Below are 24,672 nucleotides of genomic sequence, written 5' to 3'. Positions count from 1 at the left end.
TTAACGGGGATACACTTGATTAAAAATTATGCAAACTTCATCAAATGAAAAGAATTTGTAATAAAATGTGCACTGTAAGACACTACATTAGTTGTTACGCCGGGTTTTCTTGCCCTGATCAGATGATTTCACGCCATAACCGGATATCATTAAAAATTTAAATACTCAAAAGTCAGAAAAGTGAAATAAAGTTTTAGAAATTAATTGTTCAGCTGGACAGGGGTCATTGGTGAAAGGATGGCCATAGGCTATTTATCATTAAATGGAGTAAACTAGCAATTATTGTTCTCAATATATAACCAACATTATGGGATCCAATCGCCGCTCTACGGAATTGTTGCCCATATCACCTTTGAGAACAAAAACGTTTTACACTCTGTTAACCTGCAAGTCAATAAAACCGTACCAGAGTTTAGGTATAGGCACAACTTTTTCTGGTTTACCATTGACGTCATTATATCGTTAAAAACTCCATGACAAGATTAATAACGCCTGACAGTGACGGCAGTCTAAATTTCATTATTAAATTATGAAAAGTGATGAAATTGAGTTTTTTGATTTGGAAAAAGAGGTATTGAGACTACTATCTTCTGAAAAAGGCCAGTAAAATATAACAAGAATAAAAATCCATACAAGGAAGATAAAGCGTGACATGGGGAATTTAACAGTTGTATAGTAGTGGACCACTCTAAGACAAATACCATCAGGTGTTTCGAAAATAGTAAGCATAGTCTGCTTCGCGGGAGACACCCGCCACTACTGTATACGGCAACACTCGCGGAATAATATAAAAATTTCTTTTACAGAGCTGCTCAAACAATGCTTCATAGTCTATAGAATACGTTTCGAATATCATCATTTGAATATATATATGAAAAAGAAAATCAGAGAAATACGTAAAGATAGCTCGCCAGGCAAGGAAACATACGCCCACTGCAAGCTGTCAGAAATGATATAGTGGCTTAATAGTGAATTTTCAAATAATCTTAAAAAATATTTATCAAGTCAAGTGAGTCAAGGCAAAATCTCAAACACAGATAGCCAAATTCCAACATAAACAATGTCTCATCGACGTACACACAAGGGCAATAACTCTGAAATTTGACGTGCTTTTTATTAAGTCAAGGACAATAACTCTAAAATCGTTCCTATTGTTACCAATTCAAAACTTGACCGAGATCTCGTCAATATATACATGCATACCAAATTTCTCCATGATATCTATTATGCCTACAAGCCAAATTTGACGAGTTTTTACTAAGTCAAGGGCAATAACTCCGAAACTGTTCATCTGATTGTTAGCAATTTCGGACTTGACCGAATAAACATATACATGCCAAATGTGACACGTTTGTGCCTTCAAGAAATGTGAACGGACGGACCGACAAACAGGGGCAACGGCAATTTCCATGTCGGCGTACAAAAATTAAATATTATAAGTATGTTAAATTCTTTACGTCACAAGTGCGATAAAAAAGATTAACACCTTGACTTGATAATTAATATGATTAATTAATACTTCAGTTTTTCAAATTATAATATCAAGTATTCAAACAATAAATCTCTACTTTTAAATCTTACGATTAGTGGAATTATTCACACCGTAAAATACTTTAATCCCTCGGTTGGTGTTCAACACAGATCACGTAAATATAGAACCACATATAACAACAGACATTAGACAATCTGACGCCGAGTGCTGATGACTAGCAGACAATCGCCAATCAAATGGAACGTTCATCTACCAACAAGCTGTTCACTAACTCGAAACATAAAAAGAATGTAAATCCAACATCTCGTTACCAAAATTATCGGCAAATGAAATCTTTACGATGGAGCCAAGATATTTTGATTGATGAAGCCAATGGAGAATCTGTATCCAAGCCTAACAAGGTCAACTCGACCAGGAGATTCTCATATACTTCAAACAGTTCTGTTTCTGTTTTGGAACAGCGACCGGAGCATCTAAAACGAAGAGCAACTTGTGCTGTAATAGAATCATACCACGACCCCAAGGAAAGATCAACGACCAGAGAACATTTGAACGCAATCCACCCCTCTGAAGCAGTGACTTCACGACTTGCATGTCCTAACTTTAATACTAAACTACCTTTTAGCTGTCTGGTGGGAGGAAGGCTGGGATCTTCGAAAATCTCCTTGAAAAGCACGGATTCTGAAGAAAGTGGGATCGATAGTGAATGTAGTGATGAAGTTAAAGGTAGCAAAAGACTCACATTTCCAAACATCTTCATCAATGCCTACGACGCCGAAGCAGACGAAGAATATTCCTTTGAAGGTAAGGTACAGACGATCATGTGTCTCAAATGATCTTTGTACTGGCTTCAAATATCACGAGCCATAAAAAACCATAAATCCGTTTTCCTATGAATGGTAGGCTGATGACTCAATGCAAGAATGTTAACGTTCTGGAAGTGACGATAGTGTGAATTGGCGATAAGTTTTTGTTGAATTGAAAGAGACCAGGACGTCCTTTATTTTAATCTTGAAAGGTTTTATGCATACTTGTAACTGAACTGATCTGAAATTGAATATTTGTTGATGAGGCAAATATTTAAGACTATAGTATCCCGCTTAATATGCTTATCCCAGGTTCGTTGATGAAATACACGAACTTTTCTTAGTAACTAACGAAACTATGGCGCCAAAATATGAAACAGATTGACACACTCACAGATTTCCGTGGTCCAAGCGTGCATTGTGCAATCTGAATCTTCATTTCACTAGACAAACAATATAGTAAGACGTAATAATCATTATAGTAATTATACTCATCAGATTCTACAGACGATGAAGAAGAAGAATTTGGTTTTTCTCCAGAGTATCTATATAGAAATATTTGTTCTAAAAGTGGACAACGTCCTCTGAGATGTGTTCAAGAACAGCTGATGTCACCCACTCTGAGCCTCAACGATCGTTTATTATTACGGGAAGATGTAAAAGCTATATGTATATTATTATCGGTAAGTTAGGTTTTTACATGGAAAGATATAAGATAAAGATATGGAAAATTTTACTCCTTAAAGTAAATGAAATGTAATAATCACCGAAAATTCCTATAGCAGATAGAGGCTGGTGGAAAGCTTAGAGAAATATAATAGTCCGAAACATTTCAGGTATTTTGACGGTTGTTAGGTTGTATGGTTAGAAAAATGCCATTTTTAAATAAAGATTTTCCAGTGTCTAGTGAGGTTTTTAAATGCCGGTCTCTTACACGGCTTTTTTCTTTTGCCTTTCGGAATATTCATCAGTGGACTACCTGGTGTCATAAATATACATTCTGAGTATAGTCCGCAAAGTCAAGCTTTTATAAGCATTTTCATTATTTCGTAGTTTTAAGTTTAATTACTGAATGTCCATTGATGAATATATATATAATTGACAAAAGACTTTTAAATCTTATATTCATTGTAAGAGATAGTATTTCTTTAATGTAAAATATGAATCTACAGTAATCTATGTATATAATTGACATTGATATAATCTGTATATTTTCATTTCAGAAAACCGATACCATCACTACCTTAGATTTGTCAAGAAATAATTTATGTAATGATGGAGCTAGGAGTACAGCAGAAATGCTAAAAAGAAATGATGGTATTGTTCGCTTGGTAAGTTTCTTTTTAATAAGAAGCTATATTCTTTATAGCACAATATAACTAGTTTGTATTCTATGGTTTCGTATATTTAAGGATCTGCAAACATTATTTAAAATATCGTTTAAATTTTATTGCAGGAACTGAAATATTGTAATTTAAGTCCAGCTGGTATTGGGTGGATAGTTGAATCATTAGAAAGAAATAAAACTGTACAGATTTTCGATTTAACTGGTAAGAAATATCAGCCAATCCAAACTAACAATTTGTAATACAGTCAAGTAACCTAATTTCGTGCTAACCAATTTTCGTGCATTTCCGTGCCACCTCGCGTGACCTCCGCGGATTTCAGTTCTTACAAAACGCCACCATTTTATATCGGCCGAATTTCCTTATAATCCCAAGTGGTAATCGCAATTCCAAGTGTCGTCTGCTAGAATGTAGTCCAACGAATGAATTCACGTGATCAGCTAGCGGATTCCATGTCAGCAGAAAAAGTCTATGTGGGCCATATTCTTATGTTGTTTCAGTGACTTTTAGCAATAAATCACGCTACGTATCTTATTTTGTCAGTCACTATTTTTTTTTTAAGTCATGGTTCTTTTAAGGAATTGTCACTAGTTATAATGAATTGAGATTAAAGATAAATACTAAGAGAAGTTAATTATACCACCCGGTATCCATACAACGTGTTTTTCTAGACTTATTTATAGATCAAACATTGTACACGAAAATAGGTGACACATTCTGCCGCCGTTGCCGAGTTGGTTGCTTATGAAATATGGGTCAAAGTGAAGGATTCATAAAGAAAATCGAAACAAACCATTTCAATTATTTTTTAGAATATCTGAGGTAACAACTAAGACATAAAAAAAAAATTCTGTTTTTTTAACTTTGTCGAAATTCGGTCTTGATTCCTTATATGCGCGAAAATAGGTTACACCACTGCACTGTCCGAATGACACGAAATTTATCACTATCCATTACTCCAAAAGTACAGAGATTGCAGATTGACATTGGATGGTGACGTAAGGGTCTGTAAAGTGAGGTTATTAAGGAGAATTCGTTGGATTGTAAAAGCAACGGTTAGATGTGATACACGTCTCACACCGCTGTTACACGAACATTTCATATCTCTGAAAACTTCCACTTTATTTGTAGGTAACAAGTTATCAACGTCTAATATGAAACAGTTGGCTGATCTACTGAAGGTTAGTTCACCACCCATATATACTGTTCTTCCACACTCTTAATATTTATGGACGAATGGTTTCAAATAGGTGACCCTAAACACATACACACACACCCTCACCCTCCTACACCCTCACAAATACCTATTGGCCCCAGTAGAAACGCCACTATTTCATATAACAATCAAAAAACATGAAAGATAAACGTAACAGAAATCAAATCCGTTGCCGATTCCACTGTGTTTTGTAAAGACATGCTTATGTAGGCCCATCGAAGATTTATACAGAGCCAGTTATTTAATTACAGATTAATTATGAGACACTTGTTTTGTGAATTCGCCTTGTTTTATAATGTTATGTTATTTTTCCATTATATCATTTTCTATACGTCGTTTTCCAGAAAAATAAAACAATTTATGAATTGATACTTAGTTATTGTGATATTGATGAAGCAGGGGCGATAATTCTAGCATCTGCAATAGGTAAGTATTGATCTTCAACTGCATGCATATGACAATGAAATGAATAGAGTTTTAGGTCCTACTTTTCTGCACCTTGTGGGCTAATGAAGACGGGCAACGCCTTGCAGGGTGCCATGAGGGAAATTTTGCCAGAACAGCGGCATTTGCCTGCTTATTTTCGATTTCCAACTGTCGAGGGATCTGTAACGTGCACAGACCGTAGCACACGGGGCCTCGGTTTATTGTCCCATCCGAACGACTAGACGCTTTTTCCATGTCAGCACCTCTTACCTGCATCACTGACAGGGGGAAACCGGGTTGAAAAAAAAAGTATTATCTCGGCCTATGCCGGGATTGAACCTGGAAATTCAGGTTAGCGAGCTTCATCTGAATGGAAGTGAACATTCATTTTATAAGGAAATGTTTCAGCCGACGAATGATATATAGTCTATGATTAGAATGTAAAAAATAGTTACATGGCTTGTGGTCTAGTTTTTGATTTTGGTCTCTATTTTTTCAGCGGAAAATGTTTATCTGAAGTCGTTAGATGTAAGTTGGAATGGTATCAGGAAACGAGGAGCAGTAGCATTCTGTGATGGTTTGGCAGTAAGTTTGTTATTAGCATTCGATATTCTTGTTTTAAAGATAGCAGTTTATAGAAAGGGGAATTATTCCTCATTTCTGAGGGAGGTAATTCTATGTTACCGAGATAACAAACATTTGTTGATAGGGGGCAATTTTATGATACTGAGATAACAAATATTTTTTTGATAGGGAGGCAATTCGATGTTACTGAGATAACAAATATTTTTTTCGAAAGGGAGGCAATTCTATGTTACTGAGATAACAAATAATTTTCTGATAGGGAGTTAATTCTGTGTTTCTGAGATAACAAATATTGTTTTGATAGGGAGGTTATTCTATATTACTGAGATAACAAATATTTTTTTGATAGGGAGGCAATTCGATGTTACTGAGATAACAAATATTTTTTTCGAAAGGGAGGCAATTCTATGTTACTGAGATAACAAATAATTTTCTGATAGGGAGTTAATTCTGTGTTTCTGAGATAACAAATATTGCTTTGATAAGGAGGTTATTCTATATTACTGAGATAACAAATATTTTTTTGATAGGGAGGCAATTTTACTTTACTGAGATAACAAATATTTTTTGATAGGGAGGCAATTCCAAGTTACTGAGATAACAAATATTTTTTGATAGGGAGGCAATTCCAAGTTACTGAGATAACAAATATTTTTTTGATAGGGAGGCAATTCTATGTTACTGAGATAACAAATATTTGTTTGAAAAATTGCAAATAAGTTACAGAGAACAAAAAAAGGTTCCCTTTCCTATCTATTCGAAAGAGGAGAAGGTGAGGCTGGGAGTTGTTTTATTAATCCAATTTTTTTTGCTTATTTACACTTATTATGCGAGACACAACTGTATTTTTTTCCAGCAAAATACAGGCCTGGAATATGTTAATTTATCCTGGAATGGTCTTGCTAAAGAGGGTAGCAAAGCTTTAGGAAACTGTTTGATGGAAAACAGGATTCTAAAACAACTAGACTTGACTTGTAATCGAATAGATTATACATCTCTTAAACCATTTTTTTCCAGCAAAATACAGGCCTGGAATATGTTAATTTATCCTGGAATGGTCTTGCTAAAGAGGGTAGCAAAGCTTTAGGAAACTGTTTGATGGAAAACAGGATTCTAAAACAACTAGACTTGACTTGTAATCGAATAGATTATACATCTCTTAAACCACTGGCTAATGGTTTAGTTCAAAATGAAACCCTGAAAAAAATCAAGGTACATATTATATCTTTACTTCTTTGTCCTTTTCAGCTATATAGGCTATTGTCTGTGCATCCTATCTTCAACACGTTCCAAAACATTACAAATTGACGATGCGCCCAATTAAAACAAGCATTATCTAGCCCTGATCCTTTGCCTGGTCCGTACGTCGATAAGTGGTAGTGTATCTCTTCCTTGGAAATTTTGAAAACATTTCCGATCGACAGATACCTTACAGTATCCTTGAATAAGTGCTGATCATGTATCCCATTGCCTCTTGAGTACCACATTTTTTTTACATTGCAGCTTTCACTAAACCCATTTACAACGAAAGGAGCAATAGGTATTTTATGTGCCATCAAGAAATCCCCGGACTGTGCTATCAATGAAATCGATCTAACTGTAAGTTTTATGTACTACTATATTACGAAAAATTCCATGTTGGTGACCAAGAACAGATCATATCTATATGTAAAAAAAAAGCTCAATTTGAGCTTTAACATATATCTTTTCAAAATATCTCTGTTACATATCATTTTCGTTCTGGTGAAGATGACTTTAGGCATATTATCCACTGTAGGGCTTGCATGAGTAGAGTTGGATAAGGCCAGAATATCCCTTAAATGTCGGACAATAAATGGTAATAATAGATATTAAAGGAAAGGGTTATAGTATACAGTTAACCAACCTCATCAGACTAACATGTCGTTATATTTTGTAGGAGATTCCAGTTAACAGTGAATTTATGAAATGTTTAGCCGAGTTACATAATGATAGACCAATACAAGTGCTTCATGGCGATCACTTACATCAAACTGGTACACTCAAGGCTGAATCTGCTCTGGATTCCTATGATCCATGTATGGTATTATTTGAATTTATGAGACAGAAGAAGTTAAGACTAACTGATCTATTCCGTGTGATTGATACTGATAATAGTGGTAGTATCACAAGACAGGAGCTCATTCAGGCTTTTCAGGTAGGTAGTACACGTAATCTGTCAATCTGACAAATGAAAAATACCTACCACAAGCTAATGTGTAGGATTTTTGACTGGATTACAATCGGAATGAATAACCAACTGCGAGTTAATTTATTTCACGTGATACTATTATATTCAGTATAGTTGATCGCTAATGTATGAAAATTGCTCAACGCATGCTTATTTTAGAATAATACCTTCGGATTTTCAACGCTGTATTCCGACTTGTAACTCTGATAAAAAAGATGCCACTTTTTGTATTGGCATAACCAACCTTGCAAGTTTCCCACATCGTCCAACATAACGTTTCATTTATTTCTATTTTGTGGTGAAAAAATCTATAATATATATCATCTTATGTTATAGGCTATGAATCTACCTCTGTCAGAAGGATCTTTACATATATTAATGAAAAGATTAGATAAAGATCATAGTAATGAGATAGATTTAAGGTAGGTTTGACATGTATATCTATTGACATTAATGTTATGTACGTACATATAGTACTATCAGGCGTAGCGACAGCCAACTCACAGGCGAGGGCAGAGGCGTTGGAATGGCAATGATGAAAGTTCTGTGTACCCACGAATTTATTGGCGTCTAGGATCAACAAATAATCAGGTGTGGTAGCGTACACTATCACTCGTTAGTTTACTCTTGTTAGTTTCTTTACTCGAAATCATTCAAATGATGAAATAAGTATCAGCTATCTAAATTTGTATTGAAAGTAGTTGTCGAGTTCATATTTAACAGAACATCACTCGTAAGCATTTCCCTGTGATAAAACTCTTCTGATCCTAGTATCATCATCCTTAAACTAAATAAAGTGACATTTCAACTTACTTGTGATCGAAACTCGGCATTACTACATTATATTTTTGTTTCAGTGAGTTGAAGAATGGGCAGAAGAATGCATTAAGAAAAGCGCAAGCCATGAGAAGTCGTAGCGCAGAGTATGCTGCTATACTACATGATATACAAGAACATGTGAAAAGCGCAATAGATAGGAAACGCAGAAATAAACCATACAAAGAACAAGATATTATATCACAGATTGAAAGGGTCATGAAATGAAGTTAAAAATGCCATAGGCTACAACAGCATTTGAGGTGCTAGAATCATGGTCATTTCCAATCATAAAATACTTTGAACATTTTCATTAAAATCCACGAGTGTGGTCGTAAATAGAAGATATATTACAAAAAACAATATCAAAAAATCAAAATATTTGACATCTGAAAAGAGAACCTTTTCTGGAAAAATCGACGTCAAAATGCTTAGGCTACCCAGTATTAGTTTATAATAAAATGATGCTTTATTACTTCAGCTTATATTATTTTGTTACTGACGTTTTCATTTAATTCTCAATGATCTTATCTAACATTATAGTCTATGACCTTCGAGAATTCTAAAATCTCTCACCCGAAACTTGAAACCAAAACTTTAGATTCTCTCACATTTCATCATTGTGTGAAGTGGTAGAAGTCAATGTAGCGGAAATATTATTGCGATGGAACAATCACACTCCACTCCCCAAAATTGCATTTGGAAATGACCCAAACAAACAAAAATTATCATGAAATGAAAATATTATCTAAATAATATTATATTTTTATAAATTTATTTAATATCTATCAACTTCAAAGGATTGTGAGGAGGTTTTCTAACTTTTTAATGTGTATCGAGGGCACTGTAACATCTAGATCAATTTGTACCATTCCTCTTCCTACGGTTGCTGTTGTTCAAAGTTTCACCCCGCTTAATTGTCTCAAGTCGGCGGCCGTCTTTAATCATTTTGGTCAGGAAATTTCTCAAAAAATTTGTTTATCTGTTTTGGCTAAATTGGAACTTGGGGGTCCCAGAGATGCCGGAAATTCGATTCAAACTTGTTTCGAGCGTTTTGGTGGGAAACTAGAGGAGAAAAACTGGTTCAAATTAAGCCATTTTCGCGACAACCCCGACTTTGAGCGTCCGTAACCAGTGGCGGAGCCACAGGGGGAGGGGGGGGGGGGGATTGGTGTCAGCCCCTCTCGCAGCCCCGAAGGCTAGTTTTTCGGGCAAGGCATTATAAAATTTTTTTTTTTGAACTGCCCGATTTTATTTTATGAAATATCCTTAACTATAACTGTATTTTTTAAATTGATAGCCCGATATTCTCCTATAATAAAATTTCATAATTCATATTATTTAAGAATCGAAATCACTGCCCGAATGTCATTCGTATGATTATATTTTACATATCGTAGCCCGAAAGTAGAGTTTAGAAGTTTTTTTTTACACAACCAAAAAAAGGCAATTCGGGCACAGACATAACATATCCATTAGCCGAAAATCTCACCCAACATCGGGTGAAAACAGTACATCCCGTAAATTAAACTGAATACTTGTGGATCTCCTAAAGGTGCCAATAACAAGTGTTTCTCTCGAAGAGTTTGCAAAACTCTCATAACTAACCTGTTATGTATTTTCGCTTCTGGACGACTCAAGTTATTGCCTCTTAAAATTTTTCAACACTCCTAAAGTTCAAGGTTATTACAGTGTATCATATTGTGATACACAAGTGTTTATCCTAATTTTGCTATTCTCACTGGAATGGTTTAGGGGTCAAAGAAGTGCTTATTTATTATATTCGCACAACTATTTACAAAAATTGCTAAGAAACAATCCAACGTCCATAATCACATTAAATTAAACGTGAAGTTAATTCATGTTAAGCGTGGACTAATATACCGTCCACCGTCCAACTAATTTGTTGTCAGAATCGCATAATTCAAATAATTTAACAATTTGCAATCAACTTTTTAGATAATCAAGGTCTTAGATTATCCAAATACAATCAGAAATTGTCATTTTCACCCGAAGACGCTCTAAAGGCAATGACACGCAAATTAAGGTTATAATTTTAATTTTCTTGAAATTATTGAATTTAAAGAAGTCTATTCAGCCAATGCAAAGGTCGGTGATTAATTGATGTAAAAGAATAAAATATTTTCACTGTTTAAAATGTGCCCAATACATCAATTGTAGAGCTGTATAGAAATATTAAAACAGAACCTATAGAGCTAACAACAATGTGTGGTTTTAGTTTCTGTTGAAATATTTCTATATTGTAAAACATAGTAATATGCTTTATAATTTAAATCCACGAATTTTGGAAATACCCAATTGTTTTATTTGGTACAGTTTTAATAGCCTTTATATGACTGGGTGTATGCTCAAACTGTACTGGTCAAAGGGAGATAATAATATATATACAAGCATGGTCTGTGTCAAAATAATATCAAGTGAACATTATTAGCTTTGAGGACTTTTCAATAAATACATCAAGTTAAACACAGGCTCAAGTGACTTCAGGTGTTCCAGAGTGAACCTGCCTTCAGTTTTGTTTATTGATTAAGTAAATGCCACGAAATGAAATAATAGTCTGTTTAATTTTTCAGTGACCAAATGATGAGAATTTTAAATCAAAATCTAAAACTTATTTGTGATATTTGTGTGTAAAAATGTGTGTTTGTGTCTATTAACTCGTTCAACACTAAGCCCTATGTCCAATCCATTCTATTTCTTATTTCTCTGTATTTGTGACCTCGGCCAGTTCTTTACAAAAGAGTTTCTATGAACTTCCTTAACCATTCTGATCTGTATTTTAATGTCATTTGAATAATGTCAATTGATGCACTGGCTGACCGAGGGTTGTAATGGCAAATAAAGTTTTGCTGAGGTATTAATAGCAGTACTAAGACCAGAGAGGAAGGGAACTATATACTAATACCATATGTAACTACAAATATATTTTCTTATTCAATACAAACTAAAATTCATTTCTCACACATTCACTTGAAATAATATGTAAATAAAACGATCTCATGTAATTTATCTAATGTTATCCAGAGTATTAGTACTTGCTGACATTTATTTAGACTGTAATGCAAGACCCCAGCAAGCTACCCTACAGTTGAATGGAAAGACAAGTTCTATCAAACAAATTGTCTTGCTGTCATTGCTCACAATAACCAGATAAGAGTCAACAAGTCTTTAAGTTTGCACTGCCTCAACACAAGTATAACACTGTATTCAAGTAGCATCATCAGTACTCTTTTTAGTTCTACGCCTGGGAGGAGGTATTTTTGCGTTTGGATCAAACATTGTGTTTTTCAATAATGATGTTTCCTTGGTAATGTTTACTTCTGAAATAAAAGTAACATTTTAACCAAAAAATATAGCAAATATCCATTGGTGAAAATGCTTTTGGAATAGAAAATTTTAAAAGCATTGACTTCAGATTTCATACATCATTTATCATTCAGAACTTCTATTCATTTCTCTTATGTTATGTCTGGAAGTGCCTTAAATGTGCATTAAAACTTTGTCTGAACATAGCATATCTTAATACTATTTACCATAAGTATCCTTATTTGGTTTCTTTACCGCCTGAATTACTGTTTTCCTTAATAAAATCTCACAATCTCTTCCTACAGTTAACAACTAAAAATACACAAACCAAAAAAATATCAAATATCATTTTTCTGGAATATGAAATAAAGATAGGAATGTAAAATACTATCATGTTTCACTCTACAAAGCAGTTTTATGACTTTGATATAGGAGATAATAATTATATTCTTGGCCATTTAAAAGAACAAAACTTTCTTAAAACAATATGAGCATGATATTGTAAAACATTGCCTTTTTGACGATATGCCTCAAAATAACATTACACACAAAATTACAAAATATTACCTCTTCGATTTTAGCACTATCAGCAACATCTTTATTGGTTTTAAATTCTGTATTTATTTTATCACGAGCAGCTGAAATTGGGCAAGGATCAGTTAATTTTCAATCATATTCACAAAGACACTCTTCATGAATAATTTAAAGATTAAAATGCAATGTGCTAGTCATTTCGCCTGTATAAATATTTCAAGAATGTTGAATAATATTAAAAATTACCTGTTAATGCAAATGAATCACCATGGAAAACTTTCTTCCGAGTCCGATGTAAATCTTTAAATACTTTCAGAACCTACAGCATAGAAGTAAAATGTTCAAAAATATTTTATAATGTCTTATCTATCTGCGCCCTTTCTACTCAAAATAATAGTTGCCTGATTTTTATTAAATTAGTCCTTCCAATGAAAAAAGAAACAGATATTGTGAACAGATATTGTTAGATTGACAAGTTTGCGAGTGAAGCAGGGCATGTAAATTACCCTTCTTCTAGAAGACCAGATGATGCCACATGGTTCATATAGCATCCCTATATAGAATCCAGTTACCATATATGATATATACAAGTAACTTTAGCTTAACATTACATTTACATACTACATAGCTTCATAACATATCAACTGGTATGTATTGAAATGTATGCCTGTAGACACCTGACTAGACCTAGCAGTCAAGGGAAGGAGGTGACTTTTCTTACTTTTGCATTTAATTTCAAGTCTCATTTATCTAACCACTATAGATCTCAAAAGGAACAAAACTCTTTGAATTCACCAAAACCTAAGGATTTTAATAAATGATTTCAACTGATTAATATAAACCACCTTAGATCGTGTGGACATTGTAAGTAACGATTTCCTATTTTTATTTTTTCATAATTTCCTGTTGCCGCTCTTGGAATATGGAAACCCCAAAGGGTCATTCATCAAGGTGAAGGTTAATAGATATCCCACCAGTATATGACACGAAAAGTAAAAATAGTACAGATACCACAGGTTAAATAGCATATTTACTCTCTTTTTGTGTAAAATAGTGTAACATATCAAAATAGTAATGAGAATATTACTTCTAATTCAAAATAAATGAAAAGAGCTTACTTCGTTTCAGTTTAAAACTCTTAAGTAACAATTTTAAGGAATCCACCGTAGAAACGAAACGTAATGGCTGCCGAAGATGTAAACAAAACTGATATTCATTGATATAAGTGATTTAAACTTTTTGTGGTGCGTTTATTTCCATATTTAATTGTTGATTTTTGGCTAAACGTTTTCACTAGTACTGTGTTCTCTTAGTGAACGTTTTGAAATCAAAATACAATCATTTTTATATCATAAAATATGTAGGTTTCTTACTATGTAGACTAGTGGATTTTTGTGTTATTCACAAGACCTAGCCACAGGCACTGTATCTAAGTTATGCTATAAAACATAATCATTCGTCGTTCATATTGAATCCAGAACAACGCAAACACGGTAATGTTGTGTCACTGCCACCTTGACGTCTTTAAAGCCTCCTTCTCCAGTCCTACTAGTACTAGCTTAATAATATTACTTTCAAGTTTCACATATTTCTGAGACAGGGCGAACTTTGTTTTCAGTACCGGTATCTGAAAAACGAGGCTTGAATAAGGTCTAAAACAAGGTAGGCCTACAAAGCCCCTGCCATCAGAGCAATTGAACGAACTGGAAATGAAGCTTGCTGCACTTCCATTGTGTTTACGTAGTTCATGCTTTCCTACATAACATTACCAAAAGCCATTTCTGTAGAAGGAAGCCAAAAAAGTATTAAAGATTGTTGACCGACAAATTAATTTGTGTCAACATTGAAAGCAAAACATTTTTGGCATCCGTCTACAGAAATGGCTTTTGGTGAAGTTATGTCAATTATTTAAAAGGTATCAGGAAAGCAACTACCGGTACTTCATTTAATTCTAATTTGAAATATGGTGTACTATTATTTTGTATTACAGTAGTCCCATAGGTAAAAAAGATGCCAGTTACAAGGTTGCCTGTTGTCCATAAATTTGGAATCATTTCACATGCACAACGGTTGGAATTACAAGATAGGTTACTTAAACAATCTACAATTCAAGGAATCCACTCCAAGAAAGGTGCTATAGTAGCTTCAAGGTAAATTGTCTTTAGGCCTTCATTACACCTGCTTAGATTTATAAGGATTTTGTTTTATATTGTATATTTGTCTTTGACACAATTATGCTAACTAAACAAAATCAATTTCAAACATTTTTCTTAATTTTTTCAAGGAATCCTTTAGAAGTTTGTGATGAATTTGTTCAACATTTTAATAATGCAAAGAATCTGAATGAAAAAGAAAAATTTGAAGATGTAGCTAGAAAAATGCTTGAAAGGTCCAAGGTATGGTAAGAGATAAGAAAGCTTATTTCTTTACAATTTTTCTATTAAAAGCAGCTTTTTATATGCCCACATGAAATAGGGGGCGTATGTTGCCGTCACCCATGTCCGTCCGTCGGTCCGTCTGTCCACAATTGTTCGTAAACATTCTACAAGACACAATTCATGACAAAACTTGGTATGAGTGTTCATAATCACCCAAGGATGAACCCTATTGAAAATCAGAAGCATCAAAAAAATATTAAGTATTAGTCATTGCCCTTGTTCTTGAAAACGCATTCAATTTTTAGCTCGTAAAAACTCTAGAAGGGACAATTCTTGATGGATTTTAACGAAACTTGGTATGAGTGTTTATAATCACCCAAGGATGAACACTATTGAAAATCAGAAGAATCGAAAAATATTTAGTATGAGTTATTGCCCTTGTTCTTGAAAACACATTCAATTTTTAGTTTGTAAACACTCTAGAAGGGATAATTCTTGACAGATTTTGACAAAACTTGGTATGAGTGTTTGTAATCACCCAAGGATAAACCCTATTGAAAATCAGAAAAATCGAAAAATATTTAGTATGAATTATTGCCCTTGCTCTTGAAAACAAGTTTTTTAGCTCGTAATCACTCAAGTGTTCGTAATCACCCAAGGATGAACCCTATTGAAAATCAGAAGAATTTAAAAATATTTAGTATGAATTATTGCCCTTGCTCTTGAAAACAAGTTTTTTAGCTCGTAATCACTCAAGTGTTCGTAATCACCCAAGGATGAACCCTATTGAAAATCAGAAGAATTTAAAAATCGAAAAATATTTAGTATGAATTATTGCCCTTGCTCTTGAAAACAAGTTTTTTAACTCGTAATCACTCAAGTGTTCGTAATCACCCAAGGATGAACCCTATTGAAAATCAGAAGAATTTAAAAATCGAAAAATATTTAGTATGAATTATTGCCCTTGCTCTTGAAAACAAGTTTTTTAGCTCGTAATCACTCAAGTGTTCGTAATCACCCAAGGATGAACCCTATTGAAAATCAGAAAAATCGAAAAATATTTAGTATGAATTATTGCCCTTGCTCTTGAAAACAAGTTTTTTAGCTCGTAATCACTCAAGTGTTCGTAATCACCCAAGGATGAACCCTATTGAAAATCAGAAGAATTTAAAAATATTTAGTATGAGTTACTGCCCTTGCTCTTGAAAATGGTCTCCATCATACGTAAAATTGCCAGGTGTAGCTTTTTTTGACACATCTGGAAGCTTCCTTTTTTTCTTCTTCTTCATTTTCATTTTCAACCATTCCATAGCAAGCCTGGCAATAAAAACTGCATCTTGCTCTAGCATAAATTTATGCACCAAAGCATCCATCTGTCTAGAAGTCTGTGTGTCAAAAGAAAGATAACGCATACGTTTAACGCACATATGGAATCATATTTGACGCATGACGGATCCGCAAGGGCCATTTATGTCCGCATGACACATATATGTAATCTTAGCTTTAGAAATGTATTGGAAAGTATCCATTATATAGTATCATTAAAAACACAAGTTATATGGATATATTACTTCTAGTTTTATTACATACTACGTTTGGAAACACATAAAGGTAACGTTATCAAGTAAAATTTTTCTAAACGTAGTATGTAATAAAACTAGAAGTAGTATATCCATATAACTGGTGTTCTTAATATTTACCTTCCTGCTTCTATATGTCTTACAAAGATTATATATAGTATCATTGTTATGTACATATAACGTAACAAATGATTTCAACTTTTTCTATTATATATTAGCGAAGGGCAGGAGTACGTGATGGTGGTACAGGAAAACATGTTAATTTACCAATGGCCTGGACAGAGTTAGCTCAATTAGCACAATGTAAGGGAAAGCAACAAGAAGGTAAGCTTAATTTACAATTGTTAATTTTTCCTGGTAATAATTTTCAGCAAAATTTATATTATATAGAGAATTGATTCACAATAAGCACTTTTAGTGGTCTGTTTCTGTATCTCCAATGTTTAAACTACAAATAAGAATGTACACAGTCAACATGAAATTTTTGAAAATTGATCACTAATGCTAAAAATAATTTTGTATAATACGTGATGACAAAAAGTATATATTCACCTTTCATTGTTTTTCTTAGAATGTCTGGATGTATTAATTACATCATTAGAGATATCACCATTAGAAAGATATCATATACCAGCTCTATTTTTTCTGGCTGAAACTATGTTATATTGGTTACGTACCGAGTCCATACACCAACCTTATCTAAGAACTACAGAAATCAAATTATTGAAGGTAATGGTACTTTAAGGGATAAATATGATTTTCACAGAATATTTTATTTTGAAGAATCATCATTTTAACATTCAATCACAGATAATTCTGGACACACATGTATTTGAAGGCTAAAATTTCTGCAGTAAGCTGTGAATGCTATTACTGATTGGCATAGCTAAAAAATTCCCGTCTCTGTGACTGAAGTGTGATTGGTGAAAAAAAATCTCCAACCTGTCCCCTATATATCTAAAGTAACAATCAGATAGATAATGATCTATTGAAACTTATAAGATCATTCATACTTTTAACACTTATAAAGATTCTTGACGAACCTGTCATAAAAATTTCAGTTTGGTTTATCAAAATTATTTTTTTCTTAAAATTTTATAATGATTAATATATAACGCGTCTAATAAATGATTTTATAAGCCAGTAGTTCTCAACCTCAGTGAGATCATTCCCCCTCCTAATAAATAAGTTACCTTCAAATGCACTGCACTTGAAAAGTGTATTCAACAATTAACCATAAATGGATATGAAATCACAGGGCCTACTCCACATATCAAGATAGTTCAACTTGACCCATGGGCCAAATGTTCATTCATGTTTTTTGTAGATCATTGTGCCTCCAATTTCCTCTTCAGATGAATTTATTCAGCTGTTGAATTGATGTGTTTGTATTTTCTTCAGGACTTATTGAATCATAATTTGTTTTCCTGTTGTAGAGAAATTTCTGTTTTATATTGTAGATGGGTCAATTGGTTTTTACCCGTTTATTCTACAATCATATGGCAGGTCAACTTCAAGGTCATTCAGAATTTAAAAATAGACTTTTTACCTATCTTGATGGTAAGTATAGGTCATATTTTTACTTTCTGGAAAAATTACTCTAAACCGGAAAAAAGCTACATTATGTACCTTGTCATTATTCAGATCCTTTGATTTAGTTGAAAAGTGTACCTTGTTATTTTACAAATGGATAGAGCAATGTTATGGTTTTGACGTGATCAGGGTGAAAACTTTTGTTCCAAAGTTTTGAATTTTTTTTTTTTTAAAGTAACATAGAAGAGTCATTGTATTTTATATATAAAAAAATGATTTCTATAAAATACAGATGCTAAGAAAAGTTTATGTTTCTATTTAAAGCTATCATGGCTGATAAAAAGTCTAATCAAGACAACTGTTATTTTGTAGGTTTATCAGAATGTCAAGAAGCATACAATCCTTATCCTAATGCTTTATTATCATTAAGATTCATAATAGAGGTAGGTAAAATTATCCTAGCTGATGCCACTATCAATGAAGCTGAGTTCGGTAAAGGAGGAAGGTTACCACCTGGCAGAAAAGTGGAAGAATTAACCCATGTAAGTTTGATCGGTTGACTTCAGTTACTAAAATTATCTTAAACAATTGGCCAAAGGATAAAGAACAAGCTTTTTTGGAGTATGTTATTAAGTGCTTTGAGGTCAAATTTGCCTTAGAACCAGATGTAATAAAATAAACCAGCATATATATAAAAACAAGGAATCAATTTTATACTTTCTTGAATTATTTTGCTTTAATCAAGTCAGTCAAGTATCAAATCCTATGTAGTTACATTTAGTGAAAAGAATTGTATTTATATAGGTTTTTTATCAATTGTTTATTGTTAAAGACATCTCTTGATCAAACATTATTGGAAAATATTTTGTGATTTGAATCCTCGACTCTTTTTACTTGAAATGAGCATTATGATCTGCTTATTTCAGGCAACAAAACAGCTGTATGATAAGAGATCAGAAGCTTCTACTGCCCACAGTGCAGCTATTAGTAGTAGTGTCCATGATTTAAGTCCCACATTATGGCATTCATTAGATGTATGGAGATGTACCAATCAGTTGTCAGGTGGTACTGCTGATGCTTTGGTAGCTTTAGCTCATTGTGGATTAGGTCTGGCTACAGAAAATTGGTAAGTTGAATTTCATGGACTAATACTGATAGCAATCAACAAGTATGTTTTAGAATTGTTGACTTTTCATATATATTTTTTTGGTTGTCTGTACTATAGCTCTTTATTTATGTTTTTCAGGATTGATGGTGCTTCAGCTCTTCATTTCTGTTTTCAGGGTTGATGGTATGATAGCTCTTTATTTATGTTTTCAGAGCTGTTTATATGATAGCTCTTTATTTATGTTTTCAGGTTTGATGGTACCATAGCTCTTTATTTATATTTTCTGCATTGATGGTACTATAGCTCTTTTTTTATGTTTTCAGGGTTGATGGTACTATAGCCATTCATTTATAAATGGGTTTATTGTATTTTAGTTTCTTTTTATTTATGTTTTCAGAGTTGATTGTATGATAGCTCTTTATTTATGTTTTTAGGGTTGATGGTACAATAGCTCTACATGTATTAGGTGATGCCGCTAGAAGTGATATTCATGCTATGAAAGCATTACATTGTTTAGCTCAAGGTGTAAAAATCACTGATAGAATAGAATCACCTGCGCTGAGTTCTCATTCACAGAGTTCTGTTACAGGTATGTTTCTCGACATAATTTTACCATCTGTCACTGTCCATTCAGCAACAAAAGATATATGCTGTGATTTGCATGTTATAACATGATCTTGTTTGTGACTGCAAGAGTCTGTTTTTATGAAAAATGAATCAATATAAGTTGCAGCTTGTTGGATTGTCTTCTGCAAGTTTATAAGATTCTGTGGATTTGTTGATCCTTTACTGTTCTTGACTTTTCCAGTATTTTCCAGGTTTCCTTATAGCCGATCACAAAAATTTCAGCTGTGTCTCTTTTTTTCAGATTTCACATTTTCTGATGAAGTAGTAGACATAGAAGAAAATAAAATGACGTCTGCAAAACAAAGTCTAGACCAGAGTTCCAGACCATCATTAAGTGATATCAATGAGAAAAGTGAAGAAGGCTATCAATCATCATCTCAATCTCACAGTAAAAATACAGGCAGTAGTCCAGTACCACCATTAGATCTAAGTTTAACAGAAGATAGTCCATTACCAGCTTTAAAAGAAATAAGAGCACCAAGAAATGTACAGAAGAGAGAAGTTTCTTTTGATTCTCAACCTGCCAACAAAACTAGGTGAGTAAAAGACAGGCATTGTTTGTAAGATTATTTAAAAATTAAAAAATTGATTAAGTGGTATAAAAAATTAGAATGAAACTAGTACACTTAAAGACAATTTCCTAAGGTTGTCAAGGAGTCTGTCTGTGACCAAGGCTTGTCTTTGAGGTAAGATTGTTTAACAATCATGTGCCATATATGCCCAACCAGAATTTGTTAATATTTTCAATATAGCCCTTGAAAAAATTCACTGTGTTGTATATTGGATTTATTATTGCATGTAAATGAAACTTGCCCATCTCCTTTGTATTTCAGTATCAATGTCAATCAGAATAACGTAGATGGTGATCAAGGGAATGTAGAGAAACAACACGATAACCCTAGTACATCATATGAAGATAGAATATCTTCTGCTAACTCATTTTGTACATTTACTAATGTACCAGTAAGTGTACAGCCTAATTCTTACTTTCATTTAGGTATTCTTTGATTAATAGTCTGTGAGGTTAAAAGACATTGTTTCACTATATTTGCTTTCTTTTACAACTCGTTACAATCAGTCAGCTCCATTGTAATTCTACAACTTTTCAAATTTATTATAGCAATATTCTAATATTTACTCCTTTTAGATATACTTGAGATATTTCAAATATATGTCACTGTAAAGGTATCACACATTTAAGAAAAAACACCCCTATATTGTACTGTTAAGGATATACTTGTAATGATGATAAGTGAAAGCCGAAAAGATGTTTAACTTTGTCAGATCGGAATTTTTGTAAATGGGTCCAAATATATAATCCTTGAAGGAGATTTAGAAGTAGATAGAACATTATATAAACAAACTACTATTATGGATATACTACTCCTCTATAATTTAAGCACCGTTTCAATTCGTATACAGGAATCTTTATCAAGCAACTTGAATCATTGCTTGAAAAAGATTCCTGTATGCAAATTGAAAAGTTGCTTAAATTATAGAGGAGTAGTTTATCCATAATAGTAGTTTATATATATAACAGTCCAAATATATATTATAGGGTTCTATAAAACTTGCCAATGAAGGAAAGTAGGCCTATATCTGAAACTTAATCTGACTTTTTGTTCCAGGTTCCTGATAGCCCAGGTATATATGGTTGGCATTGGGAGGTAGCTGTTACTTATTGTGAGGTCCTAGCTAATATATGTATCCATGGTTACAATGTTAATGTACAGAAAATGGCTCTAGTTGGTTTGAATACAGATATAACTGAACCCTATAGACGTGGTTATGGTATTATACCTCTAGTTAGTGCTGGATTAATAGATCTAGCTTTCTTTCATACTAGTGTAGAAAACCATGACGGAGGTATGTGTAAAATATATTTTATGGTAAAGCAGACTTGACATCATTTTTACCGTACAGCAGTGAATTAAATGCCTGTCGGTTAAATAATGTATTATACTCATTTTGTAAGGAATCAAATTAAGAAAGACAGCCATTTTAAAACATTTTACAAAGTTCAAAGTTGTATATTATATATTTTACTGTTGTTGAAAGTAATTGTCAGCTTGGATTCACTTTGCACAGTTGTTCTTGTGAAATCGTTGATAGTTGTCAAGCAAAGAATTCACAGAATATGCAAATTCATGAAATTTGTAGAAAAAAATATGATTTCTGTACTATTTTCTTTTTCAATTAAAGGACCCAAAGATTGGAGTTGGAGATTAAGATATGGAGCTATACAGTCATTAGTTAAAATATGTAGATGTTTAGCCAATGATACTAATAGAGAAGGGTTAAGGAATGCTGCCTGGTCTACTCTACTAAAAGCACATTCATTGGAGAAAGATCATAGAGTACTGGAAGCTTTGAAAGTTGGACAGGTTCAGAACTTTTTGTTAACCCTTTATTAGTAACCCTTTCAACCCTGTGGTTTACCAGCCACATAATTACGCGGCCGGTGAGAAACAAAACATAAACATGCAAGAATGCTAAACTCAGATATTTTGAACTAAAATTCTAAAAACAAGAAGATATAACCTGATAAATTTTGTATGTTTTTAGGTACATACTAATATAGATGATTTATTAAAGATAGAATTGAACTCTAATCCATCGACTATTGGTAGTCGTATAGCTAATAGTTTAATCTCTATCTATCTTCCACCATTACCACCACCAATAACCTTTCAACAACCTAAAAAACCTAAACCTAAACAACAACCTCAACCTAAACCAACACCTAGAACTAAACAAAAACTAAGAACCTCTCTTAAGTAAGTGGCTGTTTCATCTTTACAAATTAAACTTTTACCAAGTTTACAGTCTTATCTGTTGTTCTCCACTCAAAATTAGTACAGCCCAACTTTCAGCATATTTTCTGCTTTAATTGAATTTTGGGTCCTACTACTAAGGTAGTAAATTATACATAGTTTGCTTAACAAATCTTGTCTCAGTCAATAGTAAATTGTATGGTGTCTGCTAAGGGATTGATGATCATATTTTCTTCCATGGCCAATGTTTTGAAGAGTTTTATTTTATTAATATTTATTTTGTATAGAGATGAAATAATGTTAGCTACAGCTTTATATGAAGAACCAGTAAATTTTAATACTAGAACTAGTTTTGATTTAAGGAGAATTGTTGAAGATCAGGTAACTATGACCATATTTCATTGTCTTCTGTATATCCTGAAATCAGCTGATTTATATTGTTTTATATACCTGAAAAACTTTCCATAAGTTGGTAACAAAATCACCTTTTGGTTTGTTCATTTGTTCCTAATTCAACAATGATATTAAATGTACTTTCTGCATGGTTTGAACTGTTGGAATGTAAATGTAATGTAATGTAAGAGTTCAGCTCTCTGTAGCACTTACCTGATTTGAAATCCAATGAAGAGTTCTGCAATTCAATAAAAATGTACCGTGGAATTTTAGATTTTTTCAATGTTACTGATTTTCTCACATACATATATTTTGATGTTAAAACTGCCTGAGAGAATGTATAGAACAGTTTGGAAGTGTCAACAACTTTAATTTCTATAGCTAATTCCTTGAATTGTTGGAGAATGGAGAATTAAGTGCTGTAGAGAGTTGAAATTCAGATCTCCTAGCTGGTATATAAAGCACATATTTAAACCAATCTGGTTGGTCAAGTAATAGCAGCTTCAATTTATATTCCAGTGGAGAAAAGAATTACAAGAAGAATTAGAAATGGAAGAGGAAGAAAGAAAGAAAGAAATAGTAGAGCAACAGAAGAATGAAGAAGTAAGACAGAAAGAAATAGCTACAAGTAGAGCTTTAAAATTCTCCAAATCTAAGCCTCCAGTTACAGCTTAAAATTCAATATTCTGTTCCGAAAATTGTAATCATAAAACAGAGGATAAGAATTTTTTTATTTCCCATATGATATAATCAAGTTTGATTAATATACTTTGAAGGAAATAATATTTTTCCAAATTTTGATTTTTGTGGATAAAATTGGGTTTATTGTCATCATATATGTAATATAGACTAACAAGATTGTCTTACTCTAAACCCCTCTCAGTGCCATCATTATATATTATTACACATCATATATTTATTAGAGTACATTTGAATAGTTAAGACCTTTCTATATATAGTACCCGATAACAGCTTACCTAAACACTTTTGAAGTGAAAATGAAAAACAGTTAATTTTACTCTTTGTAACAATGAAATTTAAGCCTACCAAAGTATTTTAATCATATTTGCATTTTTAAAAGGACTTCAGGTATTTTTATTTCTTTGAAACAATTCAATATAAAAGGATATTACCTATTAGAATGGTCAACAAGAGAATATATTCATCAGTTGTACTTACCAGGTGCCATGACTAAAGAATAAAATCTCTATATAAGCCGAATTATTTATTAAACTAAATAATTATTGTAACACGCTTCTAAGCAGTTCAAAATTACTTAAGTAGTGTAATGAATTATTAGTTAAGTTTTATGGATTATTTGGACTAGAGGGATTCTGTTGTATAGCTATGAAACCAGGTAATTCAATTAATGAAAAAAGACTTATTTTAACCAAGTTTAAAATTCAATTTATTGATCATCATAAAATAAATCTCCCTTTCAGTACTTTCTAAAGGTAACTGTATATAAGAAACATTTGTGAGCTTTACATGTATATTTATGAAATATATCTTACTTTTTGTT

The 24,672-nt window shown here is 32.8% G+C and overlaps 3 protein-coding genes across 3 annotated transcripts; 2 read left to right on the top strand and 1 right to left on the bottom strand.

Annotated features, from left to right (window-relative positions):
* Positions 1-1,728: 1,728 nt before the first annotated feature.
* Positions 1,729-9,124, top strand: LOTGIDRAFT_160729 (hypothetical protein; the record flags this gene model as incomplete). The annotated part of the gene is made up of 12 exons (XM_009055932.1): positions 1,729-2,296; positions 2,797-2,981; positions 3,522-3,629; positions 3,755-3,848; positions 4,776-4,825; positions 5,205-5,286; positions 5,786-5,871; positions 6,889-7,083; positions 7,375-7,470; positions 7,790-8,047; positions 8,417-8,502; positions 8,938-9,124. 12 exons carry the CDS (start codon positions 1,729-1,731, stop codon positions 9,122-9,124), a joined length of 1,995 nt encoding a protein of 664 aa, XP_009054180.1.
* A 2,702-nt stretch (positions 9,125-11,826) lies between these two features.
* On the bottom strand, positions 11,827-13,681 carry LOTGIDRAFT_232124 (hypothetical protein). Its single transcript, XM_009055931.1, has 5 exons — positions 13,603-13,681; positions 13,004-13,076; positions 12,791-12,861; positions 12,451-12,535; positions 11,827-12,237 (listed from the first exon to the last, which is right to left on the bottom strand). The coding sequence occupies exons 1-5, from the start codon at positions 13,618-13,620 to the stop codon at positions 12,125-12,127; spliced, it is 360 nt and encodes a 119-aa protein (XP_009054179.1). The 5' UTR covers positions 13,621-13,681; the 3' UTR covers positions 11,827-12,124.
* A 1,086-nt stretch (positions 13,682-14,767) lies between these two features.
* LOTGIDRAFT_232123 (hypothetical protein) lies at positions 14,768-23,825 on the top strand (the record flags this gene model as incomplete). Its single annotated transcript, XM_009055930.1, has 15 exons — positions 14,768-14,907; positions 15,042-15,153; positions 16,934-17,039; positions 17,287-17,444; positions 18,176-18,275; positions 18,621-18,790; positions 19,175-19,374; positions 19,791-19,945; positions 20,225-20,519; positions 20,817-20,946; positions 21,612-21,849; positions 22,186-22,367; positions 22,549-22,760; positions 23,045-23,138; positions 23,670-23,825. The coding sequence occupies 15 exons, from the start codon at positions 14,768-14,770 to the stop codon at positions 23,823-23,825; spliced, it is 2,448 nt and encodes an 815-aa protein (XP_009054178.1).
* Positions 23,826-24,672: the final 847 nt, after the last annotated feature.

This window comes from Lottia gigantea (assembly GCF_000327385.1).
Source record: "Lottia gigantea unplaced genomic scaffold LOTGIsca_26, whole genome shotgun sequence".
Taxonomy (NCBI): Eukaryota; Metazoa; Mollusca; class Gastropoda; family Lottiidae; genus Lottia; species Lottia gigantea.
The sequence above is the reverse complement of the archived record's forward strand: the minus strand, read 5'-3'. Positions and strand labels throughout refer to the sequence as shown.

Excerpts from the sequence above, each read along its gene's own strand:
- LOTGIDRAFT_232124 (XM_009055931.1), bottom strand. Across the intron at positions 12,862-13,003 it reads TGATTCATTTGCATTAACAG|CTGCTCGTGATAAAATAAAT; the intron begins GTAATTTTTAAT and ends GCCCAATTTCAG. Across the intron at positions 12,536-12,790 it reads ATAGTGCTAAAATCGAAGAG|TTGTTAACTGTAGGAAGAGA; the intron begins GTAATATTTTGT and ends GTGTATTTTTAG.